The following is a 23604-nucleotide window of genomic DNA, read 5'->3' as shown; positions in this document are numbered from 1 at the left end:
GTCAGGGGCACTGAGCGGACATGAAGCAGGGTCCAGGGTGGATCCAGTGCCCTGGTGAAGGGGCAAGAAGAGGAAGGTCCTTAAAAAAAAAAAAAGGAAGAGGAAGGTCCTGGGGGAGTCCACGTGTGATCCCTCTCCAAAAGGACTGGGCTGTCTCCTCACCCTGGTGCTGGTGGGAGCCAGGCAGGCAGGCAGCCCAGCCTCGTGGGTGTCATGCAGACAAGAGGATCTCTCTACCGTGCCCCACACCTGTGGCATCCGTGCCCAATAGCAGCTGGCATTTACAGTACTTCCCAAGGCTGGGCATGGTACCCACAACAGTGCTCTCATGTAACACAACAGCCTTGTGGTGCCATGTTGTGGATGAGGAGACTGAGAGCTTCAGTCGTGTGCTGGTCAGTGGCAAAACCACAATTGATTTAGGTCGGTGGGTCCAAACCCAGGCATTCCATGGCTCCATGGTTCCGCCTTCTTGGGCTCCTGTTTCCCCAGCTGCAGGGACCACCTGGGCTGAGCCTTGCTGCCTTCTGTTGGAGTGAGCCGCTCCTCCTTCCCCTCCTCCATCCCCTGGCTGTGCTGCCATTTCAGGCCCTTTGATCCTACTTGATGTACTAGCAGGGCCATGGCACCTTTTGTGTATCTCAGCCTCCAGGCCAGCCATGGGGTGCTCCTGCGAGGTGGGAGGAACCCCAGCCTTTCTGTCAGATCCACGAGGGTTTATTTCCTGGCCCTGCCCCGTGTGTCTCCCACACACAAGCTACTGCCCCTCTCTGGGCCTCACTTCCTCATCCACAGAATGGGAAGAACAGATCTCCCACCCGGGGCCACGAGAAGGACTAGGTGCTGTGACTCGAGTTCGCCCATCAGCTGTTCTCTTGCTCCCTGCAGAGTGTCTTCCAGGCTGCTACTCCTCGGGGACACTCCACTTCCTCCCGGAGCTGCTGAGTGTCGGGCTGGGCGGGGCCTGTCCCAGCAACGGGCCGGTCACCCTTCTCCTCCCTTGTGGCTCATCACACAGGTGGTCCAGCTCCTGACCTGTGACCTGCTACTGTCACTGAGGACAGCACTTTGGCAAAAGCAGGCAGGCGCCAGCCAGGCTCTGGGCGAGACGTACCACGCATCAGGTGCTGAACTGGCTGGCTTCCAGCGGGACCTGGGCAGCCTACGCAGGCTGGCTCACAGCTTCCGCCCAGCATACCGCAAGGTGAGGCGCACCGGCCACCAGGGGAAGGCAGGCAGGGGCCCTGGAACCCGGGGGGCCCAGTGTGGGGCCCTAGCCTTGGCCCTCCGAGGTCAAACACTGGGATGGGTGGGAAGGGCACGGACGAGGCTCTACTCTGGTTTTTCTAACTGGTATCAGAGTGAGAAAATCACCCTACAACTTCATCTAATTATTTTCTGAGCCACTGGGGGCTTTGGTTCTGCCTCCTGGCTGCACGCAGCACCCCCTTGGTGGTGGCCACGGGATCTGAGAAGTCTCCGAGGGTAGCTGTATAATTGGGCTTATTGGACCCAAATACTTTTTTTGTGTGTTTTATTTTTATTGCTAATTAGAGTAATGTACTCAACATATTCTTGCCTGAATTATTTTCTAAAAATTCAAGTGAAAAGGCCAAAAGCATCAGTGAGATGGGAAGGGCCTGAGAAAGCAAGGCTGCTCATCAGGCCCACTCAGGGTCACTCGGGCCACTGTGTAGGGTGAGCCAGGGCAGACAGTGGGCAGATATCCATAGTCAGCACTGACCCAAACCCCGCTGGGGAGAAGAGGAAGTGCGCCCCAAGTTTCAGGGGCCATCAAAGGCCTCCTCCTCCTGAAGCACCATTGCCGTCCTACCTCCCCCACTGCTGATCTCTTTAGCGGCTCTCCCCTTCTCCCCCACCCCCCTCCCCCGTGGCCTTCCTGGGTGGCACCCCAGACCCTCCCCACAGATGGAGACATGAAGGTAGGGAGGGGCCTTGAGATGTTAGAGAATTACAGATCTAGGCCTTGCCTCCCATTCCCCAATGACTTGTGTTCACAGAAGAGCGGTACTTTCACCTGGAAACCTTCAGGCCTCGCTTTCTGAAGGAAACTCTCTGGTGCCAGCCCAGCTCTCCCTCTCCTCCGGCTGCCCCCCCCCCCCCGCCCCCTCCAGGACTTGAGGCTGCACCCAGGCCTCTGGTCCTCCGACCCCGGGGGGCATGTCAGTGCTCTTTGTCTCCAGGAAAGGGGAGCAGTCCTTTGCTTCTTTTTTGACTCAGTCTCCCTGCTGCTCCTCCAGGGGTCTGGCTTGGATCGGAGGGCAGAGTGAGGACAGTGGTTACTTCCCAGGGGAGAGCCGGGCAGGGGGTGTGGAGGGAAGGGCCATGGGGGGTGGCAGACAAGATGCCGAGAGAGGCACCTACGGGAGAACAAACAGGCGGCCCCCTCTGCACCCCCCAGGTGTTCCTGCATGAAGCCACTGTGCGCCTGATGGCAGGAGCCAGCCCCACCCGCACCCACCAGCTACTGGAGCATAGTCTGCGCCGGCGGACTGCTCAGAGCACCAAGCATGGTGAGTGTGCCTGCGCCCCAGCTCTAGGCCTGGTGGGGGAGGGAGGAAGCAGGGCCCCAGCCCAGCACTTACCTTGGCAGAGCCCCAGGGAACATCCTTACCTGCAGAGTCTCAGAGGTGGTGTGAGAATGGAAGCAGCTGAGGCCTGGTTCCGTGGGCTGCTGGGAAGGATCCCAAACCTGTGGGGCCGGGGTTTGGTCGGGTTGTGGCTCCAGCCTCAAGAGTGAGGACAGGAGGGCTGGAGACACTGTCCCGGTGCGGGGCCCTGGAGCCACACCATGTGGGGTGCTAGCCACGCACACATCCTGTCATCCGGGAGCCAGGGGAGCACCAGAGCCTACCATCCTGAGTGGGCCGAGGTTAAATAAGCGAGCCCACAGCAAGCCCTTGCAGCAGTGCCTGCGTCACGGAGGGCTCTGGGTGAGTGGTTCCTGTCCGTCTCTGCTCACTCCCACAGGAGAGGTGGACGCCTGGCCCGGACAGCGAGAGCGGGCCACCGCCATCCTGCTGGCCTGCCGCCACCTTCCCCTGTCCTTCCTGTCCTCCCCCGGCCAGCGGGCGGTGCTGCTGGCTGAGGCGGCCCGCACCCTGGAGAAGGCGGGTGACCGACGCTCCTGCAACGACTGCCAGCAGATGATTGTCAAGTTGGGGGGCGGCACGGCCATCGCCGCCTCCTGACCCCTGGGCACTGTCCCCTCAGCACCCCGCCTCCCTCTCCCTCCTCCCTCTGAGTCTCTCCTTCCTCCCTGTCCAGCGGTCTCTCTCTCCCTGCTCGTTCTGGGAGGGGTGGGCTGAGCCTTGTCTTCGGAGCTGTCACCTGCCAAGGCCCTTGGACCACCGGAGCCTGGCAGGCCCCTGGGCAGAGCCCCAAACGCTGCTGCGGGAAGGTGCCCGTGGTCCAGGGCCCCGTGGGTCTGGGAGAGGAGAGCCAGGGTGGGGGGCAGGAGCTGAGTTCCCTGAGGGGAGAGCAGCCGGGCTCCCAAGCTGCTTGGCCCCCTGCCCCCAGCCCGCCACCCTCCCCAGCTTCTCTCTCTCTGAACACCTCCTCTCCTGCTTCCTTGTTTTTTATCAGGCTTTCCCTGTGGGGGACGGAGGCCCCTGGGCACCAGAGTGCTTCACCCACGGCTCGGTGCCCCCTCGCCCCTTCCCCCTTTTTATACAGATGTTTTTATATCCGTGTGCTTGGGTTTGCCGTGATGCAGGGCTGAGCTGCTGTGGCATCTTTATTTCTCTCCTTGGGTCTGTGTCCCCTCCCCTGTGCCTGACAAAGCCAGTTCATTGTTTTCTCCTCATTACACAGGACAGCGGGGGAAGGAGGGGAGCCCAGCCCTGGGGAGGCAAGTGAGCGGCGGGAGGGGGCAGGCCTGGGCTTGGATAAAATAATGTTGGCATTATTTTTTAATTTTTTTAAAAAATAAATGGTATCGTATTTAATTGTCCTGTTCCTTCCCACTGCCCGCCCCCTGGGATGGCAGCCCAAGCTCAGGGTAGGCCCCGGGGGGCTGGGAGAGACGGAGCCACCCATCAGGACTGAGGACCAGAGGCCCTCCCACCCCAATTCCTACCTCCACGGCCAATTTTTATCCCTAATTCATGACCTGAAAATAAGCGGGGGTGGCCAGGACCAACCCCCAGTCCCTCCCCAGGGACAGGCCCCTCCGCGAGGTGGACGCTAGTGATGAGGCTCTCTACCTTCCTAGGGGTCCTGGGAGGAAGAGTGCGTCCCCTTTTCTGGATCCCTGGCTTGGTGCCTCCCCCGAGGCTGTTTCTACCAGGACCCAAGGACTGCCTGAGACCCCAGAGCCTGCTGGGAGGCTGGGAGGCCGATAGGGGCCGCCTGTGCACCTCCTGCCTCAGGCTGGGTGGGGTAGAGAGTGGGCAGGGCCCAGGGCCTCGCGCCCCCCCCCCCCCCCCCGCCCCGCATGGACTGGGGGTTGCACATGGCAGGGGCTGCCCTGACGCCAAGTACGGGCTGAGGTGGCTCAGCTTGGACCGAACCCGTCTTTCCCTGCTGCTCGTCCCCCCACACACTGTAATTTGTGGCCTGTGCCCGCCGGGTGAGCCAGCCCTTGTGTCATGTGTATATACCGTGCCTTTTCTCATTAGTGTTTAGGGGCGGGAGGGGGTGGTTTTTCACTGACGGGGATACACCTATGGCTTCCTTGATATGGAATCATTCACTGTGTCCTGGATGTAGGTGATTCAATAAACACAGATTGGTACCACCCAGCATGAGGCGTGTGAGGGTCTGTAGCGTGACTGCTGTCATGACCAGCCAGGTGGCTGCGTGGCTGGGCTTCTGGTGGGTCCGGGACGGAGGATGCCCTCCCTCTGCTGAGAGGCCCCTGGAAGGCTTCATGCAGCCCCTCCCCAACAGTGCAGGGCTGGGACGGGGTCTGGGATAAAAGTGCAGCCGGAGGAGCTGCTGGGGTCAGAGGTCACCGTCCAGGACACAGCCGGCTGCTCATGGCTGCTCATGGCTGCAGCTGTGGTGGTGGTTTCAGACTCTGGGTGCTAACCCCGGGCGTGTTTACCGCCTCCAGGATAAATCCCTCCCCTCCTGGGTGGGCTGCCCCCTAGTGTCCCCTCCTGGGCCTGCAAGTCACATCCTAGCTGGGTCACCCAGAGAAAGACATCACCTCCGCCTCTTGCCATGTGTGCACAACAGGGATGACAGTCCCTGCCTTTGAGTCCCCACATGCCTGTTGGCCAGGGTCAGTGGTACGACATACAAAGTACCGGTTTACAGCTCCGTACCTTGTGAGTGACAAGGGGTAAGACCACAAGGAGCAGAGGGCCAGAAGAGGAGACAAGTGACTGGGGATGGGCCAGGGGCAAGGAGGGCAAAGTCTGCGACCTGACCTGGCTAAGAAATGAGCCACCCCCATCACAGGAGGGCGGTCCCAGCAGCTCCGCTGCCCCAAGGACCAGAGCAGCCAGGAGGCCTAGCTGCAGCAGGTCCAGCCCTGGCCCTACCCATAGCCTCAGCCTTGTGCCCCCTGGGATGGAGACCTAGGGTCCTTGGGACTGAAAATGAGCAGGGGTTGCACCCACCTCCCAGCAAAGCCCAGTCCGGGCCTTTGTCACCAGGGTGGGTAGCTGTGGGTGGCCCATGTGCCCAGGAACATGATCCTTTTAGGAGCCTGCAGGCTCCGTGACTCAGCTCCCACCCTCCTCCCCCGGCTCTCTACACAGCTGCAGGATAGGTCCTGGGAGCACCTCACCCCCAGTTGAGGGTGTGAGGACTGTCTCCCCTACAAGCTCTAGGAGCCCTCGCTGCAGGTGGGACTGTGGACTCTTGGCTCTTTCCTGTCCTGAGGCTTCTGAGCCTTGGATTCCTCAAAAGCCAGAAGAGATAGTGAGGCAGGCCCTCCTCCAGGTGAAGAGCTGGGGTGGGGGGGGGGGCCTCAGGGCAGCCCTGCGGGCAGGAGGAGGGTCTGAGACTGCATGTGCCTCAGGAGCACCACCACCCCGCCCCCTGGCACATGCCTTCATACCTTTCCTGTCCCCAGAGTCCCCAGACCGCCCTGCCTGCCATGCATCGATTCAGCCACAGAAGACAGAAGAGTCCTAAGCTAATTACCTGGGTGACCTTGGTAAGTTACTTAGGTCTCTAAACCTCAATTTCCTCATCTGTAAAGGCACACACCCACCGGGCTTTAGTAAGAATTAAATGAAAGCAGCAACAGATGGTGGCCACGGTTAGTAAAACAGTATATGCCATGCCCAGGGTACACGGGAGGGAAACTGAGGGCCAACTGGGCGGCTTCGTTGATGCCACACAGTGAAGGGCATAACCCAGACCTCAACCTCCCCAACTGTCCCTGGCATAAAGAAACTCGATACACCCAGGCTGCTGGCAATGCCCTGAGACACAGCTAGGTACCCGGAGCCGGCCTGGCGGGGAGGGGGAGTGCTGGCAGTGCCGAGCATGTGCGAGCACCCCCAGTGGGGCACTGCCAAGGCTCCGTGTCCAGCATCCCCATTCTCTTTGCTCCCAGAGCAGCTACTGGGAGGAGGCTCCCCCATCCTGAGCACCAGCTGTCCACTTGGCCCACCGCCCACACCCATTAGGGGGGCGGCCCTGGACCAACCTGGCCAAGTGGCCTGCAAGCCAGGTGCCGGCTCAGGGCCAGATTATGTCAATGAGGATGAGCTGGGCTCAACCAACTCAAGATGTAGAGTGACTGGCTGGAGGGGGCTCATCTCCGGTAAGGGGCACGGACCCTCCCAGGGGGCCTCCCAACTGCCCCCTCTCCCATGGCTCCCACTGGTGTGGACATTAAGCTTGGCAATCGACCCTGACTACCCTCTCCAGCCACTTCTCCCTGGCTCCCAGGACACCTGCCTGGCAGCTCTCAAGAGCAGTCCTTTGCTCTTGCACATGCTGTGCCCTCTGCCCGTACTGCCGTCTGTCCAGTCAATGACCAATGCCTCCACCATCGGTGCCTCTCAGGGCCAAGCCAGGGCTCCTTTATTCTCAGGGATGGGAGCCACACAAAAGGCTTTATTTACATGAGGAACCCGCCCGGAGATCGGAACCCCTGGCCTTCCCCAGTGGGCCCCTTAGCTCTGCAGGCTCCCAGGCCCCAGTCCATTGGGGCAGGCATGAGGGCGGGCTGGCCTTCCACGGCCTGCGCCCCCCAGGCAGGCGAGGGCCCCCAGAAGCACCGGCGCCCCGTCTTCACACGGTGACCTCGGCTTTGCTGTTAGTGCTCAGGTGCCGGGGCCCGCGGCCGGCGCTGCCGTAAAGGGCAGGGGGCTGCGGGCTGAAGGCCTCAGGCAGCTTCTCCACACTGAACTGGCTCCGGGGCGCGTGGCCGGGCCTCCGGGGCGCGGGGGAGGCCTGAGCCCCCGGGTGGCCACGGGGGGTGGGCCGGGGCTGGCGGCCGGCGACCCAGGCCTTGTAGTGGCCCGACGGGGCAAGGCTGGCGGGGGGCGCGTAGCCCGGCGGGGCCCAGGGGCAGGCGTCGAGCAGTGCAGGCAAGTCCTCGCGGGGCCGTGGGGCCCGTGCCGGGAGGGTCAGCGGGGCAGCTTCGGCCGCGGGGAAACGCTGGTAGAAGTCCTGTGGGGTGGCTTCTGCGGGGACAGTGAGGGTGTGGGGAGCGAGGTCAGGCCCAGGGGCGGGGCCCGGGCTCTGACAGCTGGGCCAGGACCAGTGGCCGGGGGAGGGGACGGGAGGCCACTGGCTGCATAGGCACGACACAGAAGTTGGCCGGAGCACTGCCCGGCAAGGATGGGAGCTGTGGAACTGGAATCAGGACCCCGAGCCCTGTAACCTAGGAGCTTGGATATTCCAGGTGCAGCGCTCCCCGCTCCCCTCGGGGCGCTCTCCGGCCACTCACCTGCGACCTTGAGCGCTGTGGCCTTGAGGGTGGCATACTTGGCATAGGGCTGCAGCGTCATGCTGCCCCCGCCCTGCAGCCTGGGGCCACGCTGGGGGCCGGGGGTCGCTGACCCCAGGGGCACATTGTTGGGGCGCTTCCTGTCTGGAGCAGGGGAAGGGGAAATGAGACCCGGCATGCTGACCCGAGTGCACTCTCCACCTGCGCCACCACCTCTTCACTGTCCTCTCCCCACCAGCACTTCAAGGAGAGCCTGTGGGAGGGCTGCTTGGAGGAGACAGAGCCCAAACCACCTTCTTGACAGACTCTCCAGGGCCTGGGGCAGGGCCTGCCTGGCTCAGAATAACCTGAATAATAGCAGCCAGCTCTGAGTGGCTGCTAGCCTAAGGGATGGCTCCCAGCCTGTCCAGCTTGGGCCAGGCTCGGAGTCCCAGGACCTGCTTCTCAGGAGACAGTTAAGGTTTGAGAATTCCAACCCGCAGAGGGGAGAGGAGAGGAGGTTGCTGTGAAGCCTGCCTCACCAGCAAGAGGCCAAGAGGCCTGGAGTTTAAAAAGACCCCCTGGAATCCATAGGCTGGTGCCAGGCAGCCCCCAGGGCACTGCTGAGCCAAGGCCTAGAACCACAGCCTGAGCCAAGGATCCCTGAACCTGGAACCTTCCTTCCTCACCGCATCCCTGTGCCTGGAAGTTGCAGGACACCTTGGAGGGTCCCTCTTTACCACGGGGAGCTGACCAGCTTGCCCCACCCACACTCACACACCTGCAGAGCTGCAGGCAGCTCCTTAAAATTTCGAAACAGCCAAGAGCCTCTTGCCCCTCAGCGCCCCACTTCCCCTGGTCTCGGACCCACAGCAGACAAGGGAGGCCCGTGTTGTAGATCGACATAGGCCGCTGTGCCCGCTTACACACCTGTGTGGTTGGGGGAGCCCCGGGGGGGGCCATCACTCATCTGCACCTGGACACAGCTACCCAGAGGTGGGCCCAGAGGTGGAGGCAGTGGCTCCTGGGAGTCTGGCTGCTTCAGAAGTTCTGTGAGTGTCCTGTGGGGAAAGAGTGATGAGAGGCAGTCCTCCCAACCTCCTGCTTCCCCACTGGCCCGCCCTCGTCCTAGCTAATGCCGGCCACCACCGCTCCGTCACTCTTTCAACCTCCCTGGGCCTCCTCTCTGCCCTGCAGTTGATCTTACACATCAGGTTTCCACATCTCATTTCCCCAACATGGCCACTTCCAGAGCAGGTCAGGAAATGCTATGGGTCCCCTGTCACCTGGGCTACCTTGTTTTTCAAAGACTCTTCAGAATCCCTAAGACCTTCTGAGTTGAGCCTCCTCTCCCAGTGAGAGCTCTGCAAGCGTCTCAGGCTCCTTGCTTCTGCTGTTTTCTGTGCCGACGACCTTCCTCCATCTCCTTCCACAAAACTCCTACTCATTCACACCCCACCAGAGTCCCTCCTCTTCCAGGAAGCCTTCTTTACCTGCCTACCTAACTCCCTTCCTGCAGCAGAGGCTTCCGCTGGCACAAAGCTGCCACATGGACGCAGAGGGGAGGACAGACAGACGAGAAAGGAGGGAGGAGCCAGGAGATCCCACCTTGGCAGCCCCGTACCAAAGACTACACGACCTTGGGTAGCCGCCTCCTGGGTACCGGGACACCCAGCCCCACCCAGGTGTGACAGCGTCTGACTGAGCCTTCCCTGCTGACAGCCAGTCCCAGCCTTTCCGCCCAGTGCCTTTGGTGCCCAGAATCTCTGATTTTCTTTTGGGGCAGTTTGATCCTCCCTCCTTCCGGGGCTGGGGCCTCAGTGGCTGAAGCAGGAGGAAGCACGGGGACCCTCTGGGGTAGGTGCAGTTTGGCTGCAATGTGGCAGGGTCGGGAAGTCGTGTCCCCCCCCACACACACACCTGCCCGAGCTGCACCTCTGGTCCCCAGCCCTCCGCTGCCCGCCCCTGTGTTCTCAGCTCTGCGCTCCTCTGCCAGCAATCCCTAACACCTGAGTAATTTTCATGCCTCTGGGCCTCTGCACAAACTTCTCAAGGGACAGATCCAGCTCCCCTCCAAGCCTTGGGGAGCTGACCATCAATCTCAACAGAGTGAGAACAGGGGTTCAGCACACACCCACACATGAGCCTAAGTGGGGCTTCAGATCTCCCCAGAGGAGAAAAAAAAGAGAGCATGTGGGAGCTGAAGCCCAGAGAGAGGAAGGGACTGGCCTAGGCCACACAGCACATCATGGGTGGGCCAGCTCTTCCAGAAGCATCGCCAGACCTGCTTCCCCGTCCCTTGCAGATGAAGAGGGCCCTAGGTGAATGTATCAGCTAGGCTGCACCGGCCGCCCCCTCTACACCATCACGGCCCTCAGCTCCTGCTGCCCTCACTCTAGTCAAGGACATGTCCTGTCTTCTCTTTGCCCGACATGAAGGACTCAAGCTCAGGACCTGCCCCCACAGCACCCAGGGCTCAGAACCAGAGCCTCCACATTGCCAAGGCAGCAGCACAGTGGCTGAGGTCAGGGGTCCAATCCCAGTTCCACCTTGTGGCTGCTGGGACACAGTAAGTTAAGTGGTCTGGGAGACACGGGTGCTGCGTGGAGCCAAGGAAACCCTCATCCTGTGCCCCTGAAGACTAGGAGGCGGAAGCATCCATACCTGGCCTACGCAGGCCCACGCAGGCATGGGGGCTTCTCTCTATCATTGTCACCTCTAAAAACCAGCCTGTCGCACACCCCAGGGAGCCCAGACCTGGGTAAGTGAGGAAGGCACAGGCCTCAAAGCACGTGGGCATGAGTGTGGGGGTGTGGGTGAGAGTTCCAAGGTGAGGACACAGGATCCCAGAGTCGTCATTCTAGCTAAGACCCCACTTAACACAAAGCTCAGGCTCAGCTAGCACCTGGCCTCGGCAACAACGAATCTGTGTCCCCCCACATTTCCAGTGCCTTCCTACACAGGGAGAGACCCTGTCCCTTGCCTGGAATGGGGGGGTGTATTGAATGGGGTGTGTGGGGGAGGCCTTATCCCCAGGGAAAGGTCAGGCCTGAGTCACAGCTATGGGGGTGGGGTGGAAGGGAAGTGGGGAAAGAAGCAGGAGGCGAGCTACAGATAAAGCCCCCTCCCTTCCCTACGCTACTCTGGGGCCCAAGACGCCCAACACTACATCAGCGCACGCCCCCACCCCCGCTAGTGGGGCTCCGACCTTTCCTGGGTGCGGCCTCTGTGCCCTCCCGCCCACTCCGGAGGAGGAGGGAGCCGCGGGGGAGGGCGGCTCAGCACCCAGCTCCCTCCGGAAGGTCAAGGGGAGACGGTATCAGCTGTCTCCCTCCACGAAGTGGGGGTGGGGGGAGTAACAGGCCTGGAGACAGAGATGGGAAGGAAAAACCAGGAGGGGGCTGCGGACAGGACCAGAGTTCGCAGACGGGGCGGGGCGGGGCGGGGCGGGGGAGGATGAAGGATGGCGAGGGGGGCGCCCACGGGCCGGGGAGGGCTGTCCAGGCGGCGGGGTGGGGGGATCCCGGCCCGGCCCGGCCCGGCCCGGCGGCGCGCTCACCTGGTCACCGTGCGCCGCGCGCGCGGGCTGTGCGCCCTCTCCAGGCCCAGGCGCGCCCCGATGCCGGCCAGCACGAGCAGCGCCGCGACGCCGCACACCGCGTAGACCGCCGTGTGGCTGCGCTCGCGGCCCGGGTCCCGGGGCGCGGTGGCGTCGCGGGCGCGCGCGGGTGGCCGGCCCGTCTGCACCCAGGCCGGCGTGTCGTAGTTGGAGCAGCGGCTCTGGTCGAGGCGCCGCGGCCCGTCGTGGCAGCAGAAGCGGTAGCCGCACGTGCCGCAGCAGAAGCTGTAGGCGCCCGAGCTGCAGTTGAAGGGCGGGTCCCACTGGCCCATCACGTCGTAGTAGCCGCGGCAGCGGTCGCCCCCCGCCGGGGCCGCCGTGGCGGGCGCCGCGGGCTCCTGCGCCTCGGGGGCCCCCGCGCGGCCCGACGGCGGCCGCGCCAGCAGCAGCGCCAGCCCGAGCGCGAGCCGGAGCCCCGGCGGGCCGCCCCCGCCCCCGCCCCCGCCCCCGCCCCCGCCGCCGCCGCCGCCGCCGCCGCGCAGCCCCGGCGCCCCGGCCCGCTCCATCGGGCCCGCGCCTTCGGCTACAGCGCCCGGCGCATGGCTGCGCGCCGCGGCTCCCCGCCGCCCGGCCTCCGCGCCGGCCCCGCCAGCCCTCACCGACCGCGCCGGCCCCGCCGCACGCCTCCGCGGCCGGCGCCCTCCTCCCGGGCCGCAGGGCTCGCGGGGCCGCACCTCCGGGGGGCGCGTCCTCCGCCGGCGCTGCCCCGGACCCCAGCCGGCCGTCCTCACCCCGGGACGCCCCGGGCCCGGCGGCCAGTCCTCGCCCGCGCGCCCCCGGCCTCTCCGCGGCCGCCGGGTGTGCGTGGCCCGGGCCTAGCGGGGGCGGCGGGCCGCCCGACACCGCTGCCTCCCCGCCGCCCGCTCGGCGCTGCCCGCGCTCTGGCTGCGGCTGGGGCTCCGCGCGCTCGGGCGGGCGGGGGAGGGGGAGGGCGGGGGAGGAGGGCGGGCGGGCGGGAGGCAGGGCCGGGGGAGGAGCGCGGCCGCCGCCAGGGGAGGGAGGGGGCGCCCCGCCGCGGACCCTCTCCGAAGGCCTCCCCAAGCCACCCCTCAAACGGGGGCCCCAGGGCCTTCGGGTCTCGGCTCTCAGCGCTGTGACTTCGGACACAGGCGGGCGCGAGTGCGCCTCTGCTTTACAGGTGCGGGGACTCCGGGCACCGAGAGGCCCCGGAGGGTCGCTGCCGCCCCCCCGCCCTGCCCCCTCCCCGTCCTCTCCGTCAGTTCTGGCCCACACAGAAGCGGGACAGGTGGCAGGCCCTTCGGCCTCTCTGCGCCTCGATTTTCCCGCCTCTCAAATGGGAAGGAGACCCGCGCGCGGAGCCGCTGCCGGAGGCCAAGCGCCGGCCGTCCCCGCGCCGCCCCGAGCGCTGCGTTAGCCCCGGGGCGCGCGCCCGGGTCCCAGAAGCCCGTGGACCCCGGCCTGGGGCCCTGAGGTGTCCCCACTTCTGCGGCGATGGGCATGGCCTGGGCCGCGTCCTCCCGGGGTGTCCTCGCTACCCCAGGTGTAGGGGGAGGAGATCCGGCTGGACCGGGACTGGGGCGAGGGGGCGGGGCCGGGCCGGGCCGGGGGCGGGGCCGGGCCGGGGGCGGGGCCATCCGCCCCTCGCCCCGCCCCCCAGGACGCGAGGGTCCCCTCTCGGCCCCGGGAGAAGGGGCGGAAGGTGGTACGGACCGTGCACCCAGTGCGGAGCCGTTCTCTGGGGTTTTCGAAGCTAGATTTAACTGGGAGATGTGACCGAACCGGGCACCTTGCTTCCCTCTGCCTGTTTCTCTTCTTAACATCAAAAACTCTTGAGGGGGAGGGGCGGGCAGATTCATAATCCCTTTCAGGAGGCAGAGGCCAGTATGATGCCCCCCACCGTCCGGATGGGAGCACCCGGGGAGCCCCAGTGCTCCCGCACGGCGTCCTATCTGCTGAATGAACAAATGAAGTGACTTTAGTCTCTAGTTTTTGTAAAATAAAGAATTTGGGCTCCTTCCTGCTCCCCTTTGCGTCGGGTCTTCCCTCGGAGACTGGGATCAGCTTATTAAAATGGAGGAAGTGGAGGGAGCAAGAGGGAGGATTTACATGTAAAGGAGGATCAAGTCCCTGTGTTGCCGAGATGAGGGGCTGACGGGCACCTTTCAGGTCTCAGTGCTGAGAGGCCCTCCCCCTCAGGGTCATTCCTCCGGAGGTAGCCTCCCCCCTCCTCCTCCACCGGCAACTCTTCGGATCCAGTCCCAAGACCCTACCCCATTAGAAGACTTTACTGCAATTTTAGAGACAAAGAAAATAGATGAGCAAAGCAATGAGATGAAATTGCCTTAATCCCATCACCAGGGACAACAGGCTAAAATATGCCCCACTTTACATACTGTTTCTTAGTGCCTGGTTTACTTTTTGCCATCAGACTTTCCATTTATTATTCGGTTTAGAATTTAGTCGCTCTATTTTCTGGAGCACTCATTCCTGCTTCCTCAGGGTGGGGTGGGGTAGTCCCAGAAAGGACTCCATGGCACGAACTGTCTGATTTGTATCAGGGCCCCCACCGCGCCCTGCTAAACTGCCCTCCTGGTTATTGGGGCCCTGAGGGTGACTGCTTCTTCCCCTTCCTCCCCTATTGCTGCGCACTAGGTTTAAGCAGGCTTGTCTCTGCCCCCCATCCTCCCAGGACTGTGGCCCCTTCTCAGGTAGGGTGACCCTACCCGGCCCTGAGCTCCCAATGTTCTTCCCTGAGTTATGTTCCTTCCCTGGACCCTTCTCTCACCCCACTGTCCTGGCGTCATTGGGTGCTCCACTGAGCTTCCACCCCTGTCGCTGCCATCGGGCCCATATATATTTGCCCAGTGCAGGAGCTGGGGGCTGGATTCCAGCCCCCCACCCCCAGGACTGATGTCCAGCCTCCAGCTCCTCCACACACCCACGGCTTCCTCTCTGTCTCAGTCTGGTTCGGTGGTCAGCCAGCAACCACAGATGCCCACATCTGACAGGCCTATCCCAGGCACTTACCGCCCTCTCAATATTAACACACAGCCTGGGGCTGGGGAGGGGGGTTCAAATGCAGAGACAGGCCACTGCTGGCTGACTCAGCCCTGGGATTTGGCTATTCATTGAGCTGGCACTGCCCTTCAGGTGTCTGGCCATTTGCTGGGCAAGGCTATCTAGAAATGGAGCAGTGCAGCTGAGGAGTGACCCTTTTGCCCAGCTGCCCTCCTCGGACCCTGGGGTCTCTCTCCACAGCAAGGCACCAGAGCACCTGCCTCTTGTCTCCTCTGCCTGCCACCCCCCCACACCCTGTGTCACCAAAAATTGCCCATTGATCCAAGCTTAAAATAACCCCTGGCATCTGCAGCAAGCCCCACGGGGAGGGCAGAGGAGCCGCATTTATGTGCCTGAAGGGCACCCGCCCCGCCCCCAGCTCTGAGTGCTGGCAGCTTGAGTACGAGGCTGTCTAAGTATGCTCATGACTGTGAGCTCGAGTGCATGTCTGGGGCTTGCATGATCATGAGAGTCTTCCTTCCACCATGGACATGTGTGCGCACATGTGTGTCGGTGTGGATGCGCCTGTGCACACATGTTCTCCCCTCACAGCTGAGCCCTCGCCTGGTGCCCAGCTCTGGCTGTGCAAGGCTCCGGGTCCTGAGAGGTCATGGACATTTAGGAAAGCTCGAGGCGGGCCTCAATGTTCCCATTTTAGACTGTGGGCCAGTGACCAGTCTGCCCAGCCCTGGGCCAGGGAACTTGGGATTTCCTAGAGACAAACCCAGGCCCCAGTGAGCAGAAATGACTTGCTGTAACTGGCACACAGCCAGGAAGGACCAAGTTCTGGCTTGGAACCTGTGCAGAGTCCCAAACTGGCTCCTTCCGGCCAGCTTAGTATAAAGAGAGAGAGCAGCTGGAGGATCCCAGCCCAGGGCCCAGGGAAGTGTTCCTAGGCTCCGATAGACGACGCCTAATGCGCCCTGCCTCCTCCTTGAGCTCCCAGGCCTTGCGCAGGCTCTGGGCTCCTGGAACGCCCTTCCTGCCCCTCACACTGACGGCACCTATTTATCCTTCCCTTTGGAGCCAGACTAAGGTGGGTTGGAATTCCTGCTCTAATAGGACCTGCAACCTTTCTTGGCCTCTTTTCTCATTTGCAAGATGAGCTGCTTGCACCTTTTTGACGGGGCTGCTGAGATGGTGATTGCCACCATGGGTACCATCTGCACGCCTCCAAGGTCACATTCCCAGGCCCATTTTGCTTCCATTTCTTCCATGATGGAGGGTTACCCAAAAAGCAGAGATTCTAGAGAGCTCTGGACTCCCTGCTAGCACAGATAGCACAGATGCCTATGCCAGTACCGGGAGGGAGCGGTCGGGAGGGGAGGGCCCATGGCTCCTTTGTCTTCCTGAGAGCAGCTTGTGACTCAGGCTCCAGCTGCCTGTGGGAGGGAGGGGGCGCCCAGGCTGAGGTCGAGGGGGAGCAGGATGGGGGGAAAGAGGTGCAGGGGAGCTGGGGCTCAGCCTCCAGTCCGAGGTCCTTGCTCACCCTCTCCCCTGCGAGCCCTTCCTCGGCCTCAAGGAGTCGCCCAGCCAACATCACCCCTGGAAATCGCTGGTTACCCCCCCAGAGTCTCTCCCTTCTGGACCCTGCAGAGGCCCCAGTGAACATGCAAATCTGGAGCTGGCCACTGAGTCCCAACGACAGGAATAGATTCAGAGAGGACAGGGCTCAGCGGAGGCCACACAGCGCGTCCACCCACCGGAACAAGTCCTCCCTGTCCCGCAGCCTGCCCGCCCCTGGACACAATTCTGAGGTCGGCTCCGAGCCCACAGCCAGGAGGGGGGCGGGAATGTTGCACCCCTTGACACAGACACTTCGATCCAAAGCCGGGGCCATGCCCTGCATCCAGGGTTTGGAGAGGGTCCTGGTGATCTTGGCCCTGCCGCTCGCCAGGTGCAGCCCTTTCTCCTCGCCCCTCGGCCTTGAACCCGCGCCTCTGCTCGCCGCGGCCCCGCCCCTCTCCCACTCCCCCGAGGCTAGGGGCCCTCTGGGGCCCCCGTCCCTGGCCCCGCCCCGCCCCCTCCGTCCCGCAGCCCCTATCCCCGGCGGCGCTCGCTCGGCGGCCGCAGGTCTAGGTGCCACCAGCTGGGCTGACCGCAGAAGCTGTGGAGATAGACTTTCGCCTGCCCCGGAGTCATCTTCTGGGTCCCAGATTCTCTGCAGCCCAGGGGAGGGAGGAGAGGTTCAGAGGCCCTCTGGCCCCGGGACCCCTGCAGCGTTGCCTGCGCTCTACAGACCCCTACAGACCCCGGGGACAGGGGCACCCGCGTCTTCCCGGCTCCTCCCCAACCCGCCCTCTGCGGGACCCTGGGCAGTCGTTCCTCCCCCACCCCCACCTCCACCCACGGGGTCACCCCAGGCAGCTGCGGGGAGCAGGCACAAATTGGAGAGAGGTCAGATTTCTTTTTTTCTTTCTTTTTTTTTTTTTTTTAAGATTTTATTTATTTATTCATGATAGAGAGAGAGAGGCAGAGACACAGGCAGAGGGAGAAGCAGGCTCCACACAGGGAGCCTGACGTGGGACTCGATCCGGGGACTCCAGGATCATGCCCTAGGCCAAAGGCAGGCGCCGAACCACTGAGCCACCCGGGATCCCAAGAGGTCAGATTTCAGCTCTGAGTGAGGAGGAATGTGGCCTGAGCCACCCAGAAGAGAGCAAATGGACTGAATTCCCACCCTGCGACCAGAGGGTGGCCAGAGGGGCTGGAGAAGCGCCCGGGGTTCCCTGAGGACAGTGCCCCCATGTGCCAAGGGGCAGGCATGAGCACAGGCCAGGTTCTGATGCAGCCTCACCTGGCACTCCCAGGCCAAGGTATCTGACTCTCCAGCTCCCCACCTGAGCTCTGCTTCTTGACCCTTCTGCAGCCTCTTCTCTGCACCTTTACACACAGTGCCCTGGACCAGGTATGGCTGTTCTCTGCTCCATTCCAGTAGGGAAACTGGGCAAGACTCAGGGCATATACTTCCTACTATCCAAAGCACTCCCTAGATGCTGGATCTGTCAACTTGCTTGGAGCACCCCCTGGCCCTGGCAGGGATCATCACCCTGTCCTGTCATCGTGTCCTGCTCCATCTCTCCCACCGGACTAGACCTAATGGCAGGGCCTGAGACTGACCTCCAAGCATTGCCTAGAATGGCCCTCGCACAGAGCAGGTGTGTTCGACTCTGGTGTGATCAATGGGGCAGCACATGGATGAGTGGTAGGAATGGGAAGTGCTGAGTCCAGAGCCTCAGACCAGCTCTGGGAAACTCACTTTCCAGAGGAATTTCTCATGGTTGGTGACTCCAGGCAGGAAGTGTCTGCATCCCAGGGAAAGGAGGTGGGGGCCCTCCAGGGTGAAGACCCTACTTGCCACATGACCTCTTTAGTCTCAGAAAGTTCGTTGGCCCTTGGGCTCCATTTTGAAGATGAGGAGACAGGCTCACCGAGAGATGCCATCAGCTCCTGAAGGGAAGGGCTGAGACAGCCAGAGGTGAGGGGTCAGGTCTTTCCTCCCGGGCCTCCCTAGCTGGGCCTCCCCACCCCCACCCTGAGCCCGGAGCCCAGGGCTGCTGGGCAGGAAGTGAAAGGTGCCTGCAGGAAGCCCCAGGAGGAACTGAGACTTGAGCCAGCTCCGCCTCCACCTGCCCGGGCCCTGGGGACCTCAGGGAAACCAGACCCTCCTTCAGGAAAAAACGGGCCAGAAACACAGATGTGGGTGAGGGGGAGCTGCTTCTCTTAGCTCCCACCCCGACAGGCAGCTCTTCCAAAGTCTATCTTGGGTCCTTTTTACAGCAAAAGGAGACCGGTTGGGCAGAGAAATCTTTGAGTAGTGATGAAAACAAGGAGTAAAGCCTGGAGTCAATCCCTGGAGTCGCTTGCTCCCAAGGAGGGCACTTGGGCCACTGGCCTTCTGCACAGGCACTCGGGCAGGGGCACAAGCCTCTGTCTGGCTCAGCTCCACCGCGGCATATCATAGTTTGGGCCAGATTCTTTCACCTTCTAGGCCTCTCTGTTCCTATCTGCAAAATGGGACATCTAATCCCTGTTCATGGACTGGAACTAGTCTAGATTTTCAGGACATCAATTCAACTGACAGGGGCCATAAAAAAAAAAAAAAAATCCCAGGCAAAGATTTATGTCAAGGAGATGCTGCTGCCTCAACTACGACAGCAAACACCAAAACAACCAAATGCTCAAAGGGAAAGCTTTGCAAATGTTGAAGACCTTGCTGGCAAAGGGTTTATAGACAAGAGGTGGGACACCCGGGTGGCTCAGCGGTTGAGCGGCTGCCTTTCACTCAGGGGGTGATCCCCATCCCAGGATCGAGTCCCACATAGGGCTCCCCGCAGGGAGCCTGTTTTTCCCTCTGCCTGTGTCTCTGCCTCTCTTTCTGTGTCTCTTATGAATAAATAAATAAATAAGATCTTAAAAAAATTAATAAATAAATAAAGACAAGAGAAAACTCACCAGATATGACAGCCAAGATATGAATTTATATGTGTGGGATGGTTACAATTACATGGAACCCGTGTCTCAGGGGCCTGATGTCACTGCATCATGGGTCATTTCTCCATGGGCTCTACCCTAGGTTACTGTCCTGAACTTTCCAAAGTGCCTATAAAATATATGTCTCGATTTTTTTGTAATAAAAGAAAACTTTTTTAAAAGCAAACAAGGGATGCCTGGGTGGCTCTGGCGGTGAAGCGTCTGACTTGGGCTCAGGTCAGGATCTTGGGCTCCTGAGATGGAGCCCCACCCCACCCAGTGGTCCTCAGGCTCCCTGCTCAGCAGAATGGGCTTCCCCTCACCTCTTCCTCTGCCCTTCCCCCTGCTCGTCCTCTCTGTCTCTGTCTCTGTCTGAAATGGGTAAATAAAATCTAAAAAAAAAAAAAAAAACCCAAAAACAAAAACAAATGCTCATGCCCCTCCTCCAGGTGCTGTCACTAAGATCAAATGCAGTAACCTCATGAAGTCTCCTTAGAAAGCTAATTAGGACAGAGAACCAGGGACTGGAGGCCCCTGAGTGGTAGGGTCCTTTCCCGGGACCCTCTTCTTACCCACATCTTCCCCCCCTCCTGGTTCTTCCCCAAGGAAGAACCCTTCTGTTATTTGCTGGACGGCAATGATGCCGAGCCTTCTCCCTCCCTGGGGCTCAGTCTCATCTGTAAAATGGGGGAATGAAGACAAGGCTTCTTCAAGGTTCTTTCAAGTCCTTCTCCTCTGAGGGCCATAGGCCTGGAGGAGCACTTTGCATCCAACCCCCCCCACCCCCACAACAACTTTTCAGAAATGGAAACCGAGACCAGAGAGGAAGCTGGGGTTTGGCTGGGACATAGTGGGGCCAGAGGTTTGCATGTCTGGACCCCAGAGGGGTTTTGCCCACTTGTTGTACCTCCAGGGCCCAGCCTGCGGCTGTGGTGGAAAAGGTGAGTTGGAGATCGAGGGGCCAGGAACAGCCCAGGCTCCCCAATCCTGAGACAAAGGGGAGTGGATGTCTGGCCCATCCTGGGCCTGCTTCCCACCCTCCTGCCTATAGGCCTGGCCACCTGACCTTGCCCCAGCCACCTGGCAGCCCGGGGGGAGGGGCACCTGGGATGCATTCAGGGACAGGGTGGCTGGGGAGACTTAAATGTGGGTGTCAGGATTTGGGGGCTCCAGACCATCTTCTAGGCTGAGAAGGGGGGGCGAGAAGGGCAGGTCAGGGACGGGTGGGCAGAAGGCAGCTGATGCATGGAACAGCACATGGCCAAGGCCCTAATGGTACCCCAAACTCCATCTTCTGACTCCTAGTCGGTGCTTCTCCTGAGAGTGCTAAACTACAACACGTTCCAAGGAGTGTCCTGGACAGAGTCCGGGTCAGGAGGTTCTAACTCCGTGTAGGAGGGCCAGCAGGAGAGGCAGTGCCTGACCCAGTACGGCGTGGCCCACTGGAGGAGATGGTCTCACCCGAATTCTGAGAGCAAGGGGTGCTGTTGTCAGAGGACCAAATCCACCAGGATGATGGGTGACCCCAGGGGCTGGCAGAGAATGGCCAAGTGACCATGGCAATTGGGACCTAGTGCTTGAGGAGTGCAGGCCATACAGAGAGGGAGCTCAAGGGACGTCAGGTCAGGCTGGTTCAAGGCCACAGGCCTGCTCTGGCCTCTGAACAAAGGAGCCTCTTGAGGATCCTGGGCCTTTCCCTGAGTACAGCTGAGTGTGCCTTGAAGGCAGCTGGGACTCCAGGTGGCCTCTGACAGAGATGCCTGGCAGTGTGCCTCCAGGGTGAGTGCGCAGTTCAGCCCCAGAGGAGCTCCAGACTTCCTCCCAAGCGCAAGCCTGGGGCTCTGGGAGCTGCTATGAGGGTGAAAATGGCATCGCAGGTCCTAGAAGATTGGGCCAAGCTCAGGGTTGACCCTCGGGTACAGATACCTGAGAATTAGCACAACCCAGGCTATTTGTTAAAATCAAATCATCTTGTATTAGATCCTGAAGCAAACCAGTCAGTTGGTTACTTGTGGTTGCCATTCGCCTCAGTTAAAAGCGGGACAACTCTGAGAGCAAGTATTAAAGAAATACAACACCCAGCTATAAATTAAGCATCCTCCCACTTGATCCACTTCCTAGATTCATTCTGGTTTACGGTGGCTTTCTGGCACTGAAAGAAAAACCTCCTACGCGACGCGCCCCCACCACTCAAAAGCACAGGAGCTCAGCCACAACCTTCCAGGGCTGCCAGAGATGGTCTGGTTTGAAGCCAAAGGCTCTGCGCCACCCGAGCCCTGTGGCCTGTAGTCTGTGGTTCTGCAGGGTTAGCTGAGGAGCAGCCTGGTTCCCAGAAGAGGGGCAGGTGGCCCCTGTGATGAAGACCTGAGTCCACCCTCCAGGCCGCTGGCTGACAGCTCACAGGGAGGACAGGGGCCACCTCCTGGCCCCTCCGGTGCTACTGTTGCTCAGGCCCAGCTGTCTTGGTGGTCACCAGCTCGGTGGAGCCCAGCTCTGTGGCTGGCACAGGGACGCTGTGGGCAGGCGGGGTGTTGGCTGGGTCTTCTCCAGCCGGAGGCCACACGGGAGCTGTTGCATCAAGGGGTCCCGGGGGGACGATGATGACATTGTCCAGGGTCTCTAGTTGGGGGAGGGGGGGCAGGGAAGGCAAGGTCAGGGAGGCTCACAGCTTTTCCCCACCCCTGTTCTGGAAGCCTCAGGGGAGGGACCGCCCGGGACTGAGAAAAATCCCGAAGCCCGGCAGGGATGGGGAAGGGTGGCATGTGTTGGGCCCTCGGGACAGGAAGTACAGATGGGAAGTGCCGGCGGAAGGGAGAAGCGGGGGCCTCCTGTGTGGGGCTCCGGCGGCTCCGGGGCCAGGGCTGCGTCCCTCCCGCGGGGAACCGGCCCGATCCGCTGCACACCTCCCGAGCGCCCCGGCCCCGCCTCCCTGCCCCCCGCCCCGCAGAACTTACCGCGCGGGTGCGGGTGCGGGTGCGGGCGCGGGTCCGGGGCCCCCGGGGGAGCCGCCGCGCGCAGCCGCCGCCGCCACCTCCAGCCCAGCAGCCCCAGCAGCACGAGGGCCAGCGCCAGGCCCAGCAGCGCGGGGGCGCCGAAGAGCAGCGCGGGCAGCGGCAGCGCGGCCTCGGCCTCCGCGGCGGCCCCCGGGCCCACCGACTCCTGCGGCTGCAGCGCCGTCCCGGGCGCCAGGCTGCTGGGCCCGGCTGCTGGCGGGGCGGACGGGGAGGGGGCGCAGGGGGCGGAGGGGAGGGGCGGCCGGGGAGGGGGAGGGGCGGAGGGAGGCGAGGCTGGGCCCGGGGAGGGGGGAGGGGGAGGGGGAGGGGGAGGGAGGGCCGGCGGGGGGGGCGGGGGGAGGGCAAGAGAGGGAGAGGTGAGGGCCACATGGTGACCGCCGGTCCCCACGAGGCTCCGCTTGCAGCCCCCCATCAAACCAGTCACCGCCCCGCCCCCGTCCCGGGTGGCCTGCGGCTCCCGCAGGTTGCCGGGTGGGGGGCCCCTCCCCCTCCTTCCCAGGGCCCCTCCCCCTCCTTCCCAGGGCTGCACCCCTGCTGACCAGCTGGCTGAGTGGGTCGGCTCTTACCCGGTCTGGGTTCTGGCGTCCGAAGCAGCTTGCAGGCCACGCAGTTTCGGACCAGAGGGTCAAAGCACTCGGCCTGGACGCAGCGCGTGGGGGCCGGCCCGTCCCTGCCCCGCGGGCTCCTGCCCCGCGGGCCCCGCGCGCCTCTCCTGTCGCTGCCCATGCTGCCTGCCGTGCCCAGCGCTCGCTCGCGGGGGACTGAGCCTGGCTTCGGCTCCCAGAGGAGGAAACCGGGAGGGGCCGCCACCCACTGGGCCCCGCCCCACCCTCCTGCCTGCTGGGGTGGGACCACTCGCAAGGCCCCGCACCCCACACCTTCTCTTTCTACCTGTGGTTCCTCCATTCAACCACTCAACCATCACCCCCAGACGACTGCTGGGCCGGCCCTGTGCTGGGGCGCAGACCCCGCGCTCCTGGGCAGTAGAGGATGCGCCCCTGCAGTCAGGACCTCTGGGTGGCCTCCTCTGTCCTGCTCCCCAAGGCCAGCTCACAGCCCCAGACAACCCCCACCAACCGTATCCTCCTCACCTCACCTGGTCCCCCTCTGGGGCTCCTTCCAGCCCTTCCCAGGTTCACAAGGCTTCCTGAGTGCCCAGGGTGCTGGGGAGACAGCGCCTCAGGGCAGCAGTCACGGAGGGGGTGGGAAGGCTTCAGAAAGGACGTGATGGTGAGAAGGTGTCTGCCGAGCGAGGTCTAGGGGAGCATGACTGACAGAAGATGACAGAGATGGGGCCCAGAGACTGCTGGGCCCGGGGCTGGGCTGGACTCGTGGCTGAGGGTTAAGGAGCCAGGGAACCACGCAGGGATTTCAGCAGACAGCACCATAGTCAGACTTGGGTGACAGTGGGGAAGCTCTGGCTGGAGTAGAGGACACAGTGGGGGGAGGGAGACGGTGGCGGAGGGCCCGAGGACAGACAGCTCAATCCCCAGATCCGAGGCAGGAGGGAGAGACTCCAATCAATAGATGAAGAGAGACCAAGACCCATGGGTCCCAGGGCTGTGTGTGTCCTGGCCTGTCTGCCTCTGAGTCTCACTGGGGTCCCTTCTGTTTCTACTCTC

The 23604-nt window shown here is 62.3% G+C and overlaps 3 protein-coding genes across 8 annotated transcripts in view; 1 reads left to right on the top strand and 2 right to left on the bottom strand.

Annotated features, from left to right (window-relative positions):
- Positions 1 to 4759, top strand: part of SREBF2 (sterol regulatory element binding transcription factor 2) — a 62883-nt gene extending 58124 nt beyond the window's left edge. The window contains exons 17-19 of the mRNA XM_041755377.1: positions 1019 to 1204; positions 2423 to 2534; positions 2992 to 4759. Coding sequence (XP_041611311.1) covers positions 1019 to 1204; positions 2423 to 2534; positions 2992 to 3212 — 519 coding nt within the window. The 3' untranslated portion in view covers positions 3213 to 4759. The remainder of the gene's footprint in view (positions 1 to 1018; positions 1205 to 2422; positions 2535 to 2991) is intronic.
- A 2217-nt stretch (positions 4760 to 6976) lies between these two features.
- Positions 6977 to 12937, bottom strand: SHISA8 (shisa family member 8). The gene is made up of 6 exons (XM_041755351.1): positions 12785 to 12937; positions 12077 to 12383; positions 11418 to 11919; positions 8789 to 8919; positions 7880 to 8023; positions 6977 to 7613 (listed from the first exon to the last, which is right to left on the bottom strand). Exons 1-6 carry the CDS (start codon positions 12935 to 12937, stop codon positions 7219 to 7221), a joined length of 1632 nt encoding a protein of 543 aa, XP_041611285.1. The 3' UTR covers positions 6977 to 7218.
- A 7982-nt stretch (positions 12938 to 20919) lies between these two features.
- On the bottom strand, positions 20920 to 23603 carry TNFRSF13C (TNF receptor superfamily member 13C). Of its 6 annotated transcripts, none has more exons than XM_041757393.1 (3): positions 22549 to 23603; positions 21923 to 22255; positions 20920 to 21587 (listed from the first exon to the last, which is right to left on the bottom strand). In XM_041757393.1, exons 1-3 carry the CDS (start codon positions 22886 to 22888, stop codon positions 21406 to 21408), a joined length of 855 nt encoding a protein of 284 aa, XP_041613327.1. In that variant the 5' UTR covers positions 22889 to 23603; the 3' UTR covers positions 20920 to 21405. The 6 variants fall into 6 exon arrangements, with proteins under 6 accessions (XP_041613327.1, XP_041613329.1, XP_041613328.1 ...); XM_041757395.1 differs by having other exon boundaries at positions 21950 to 22171; XM_041757394.1 differs by having other exon boundaries at positions 21923 to 22174; positions 22549 to 23599.
- Position 23604: the final 1 nt, after the last annotated feature.

This window comes from Vulpes lagopus, chromosome 5 (assembly GCF_018345385.1).
Source record: "Vulpes lagopus strain Blue_001 chromosome 5, ASM1834538v1, whole genome shotgun sequence".
Lineage (NCBI taxonomy): Eukaryota > Metazoa > Chordata > Mammalia > Carnivora > Canidae > Vulpes > Vulpes lagopus.
The sequence above is the reverse complement of the archived record's forward strand: the minus strand, read 5'-3'. Positions and strand labels throughout refer to the sequence as shown.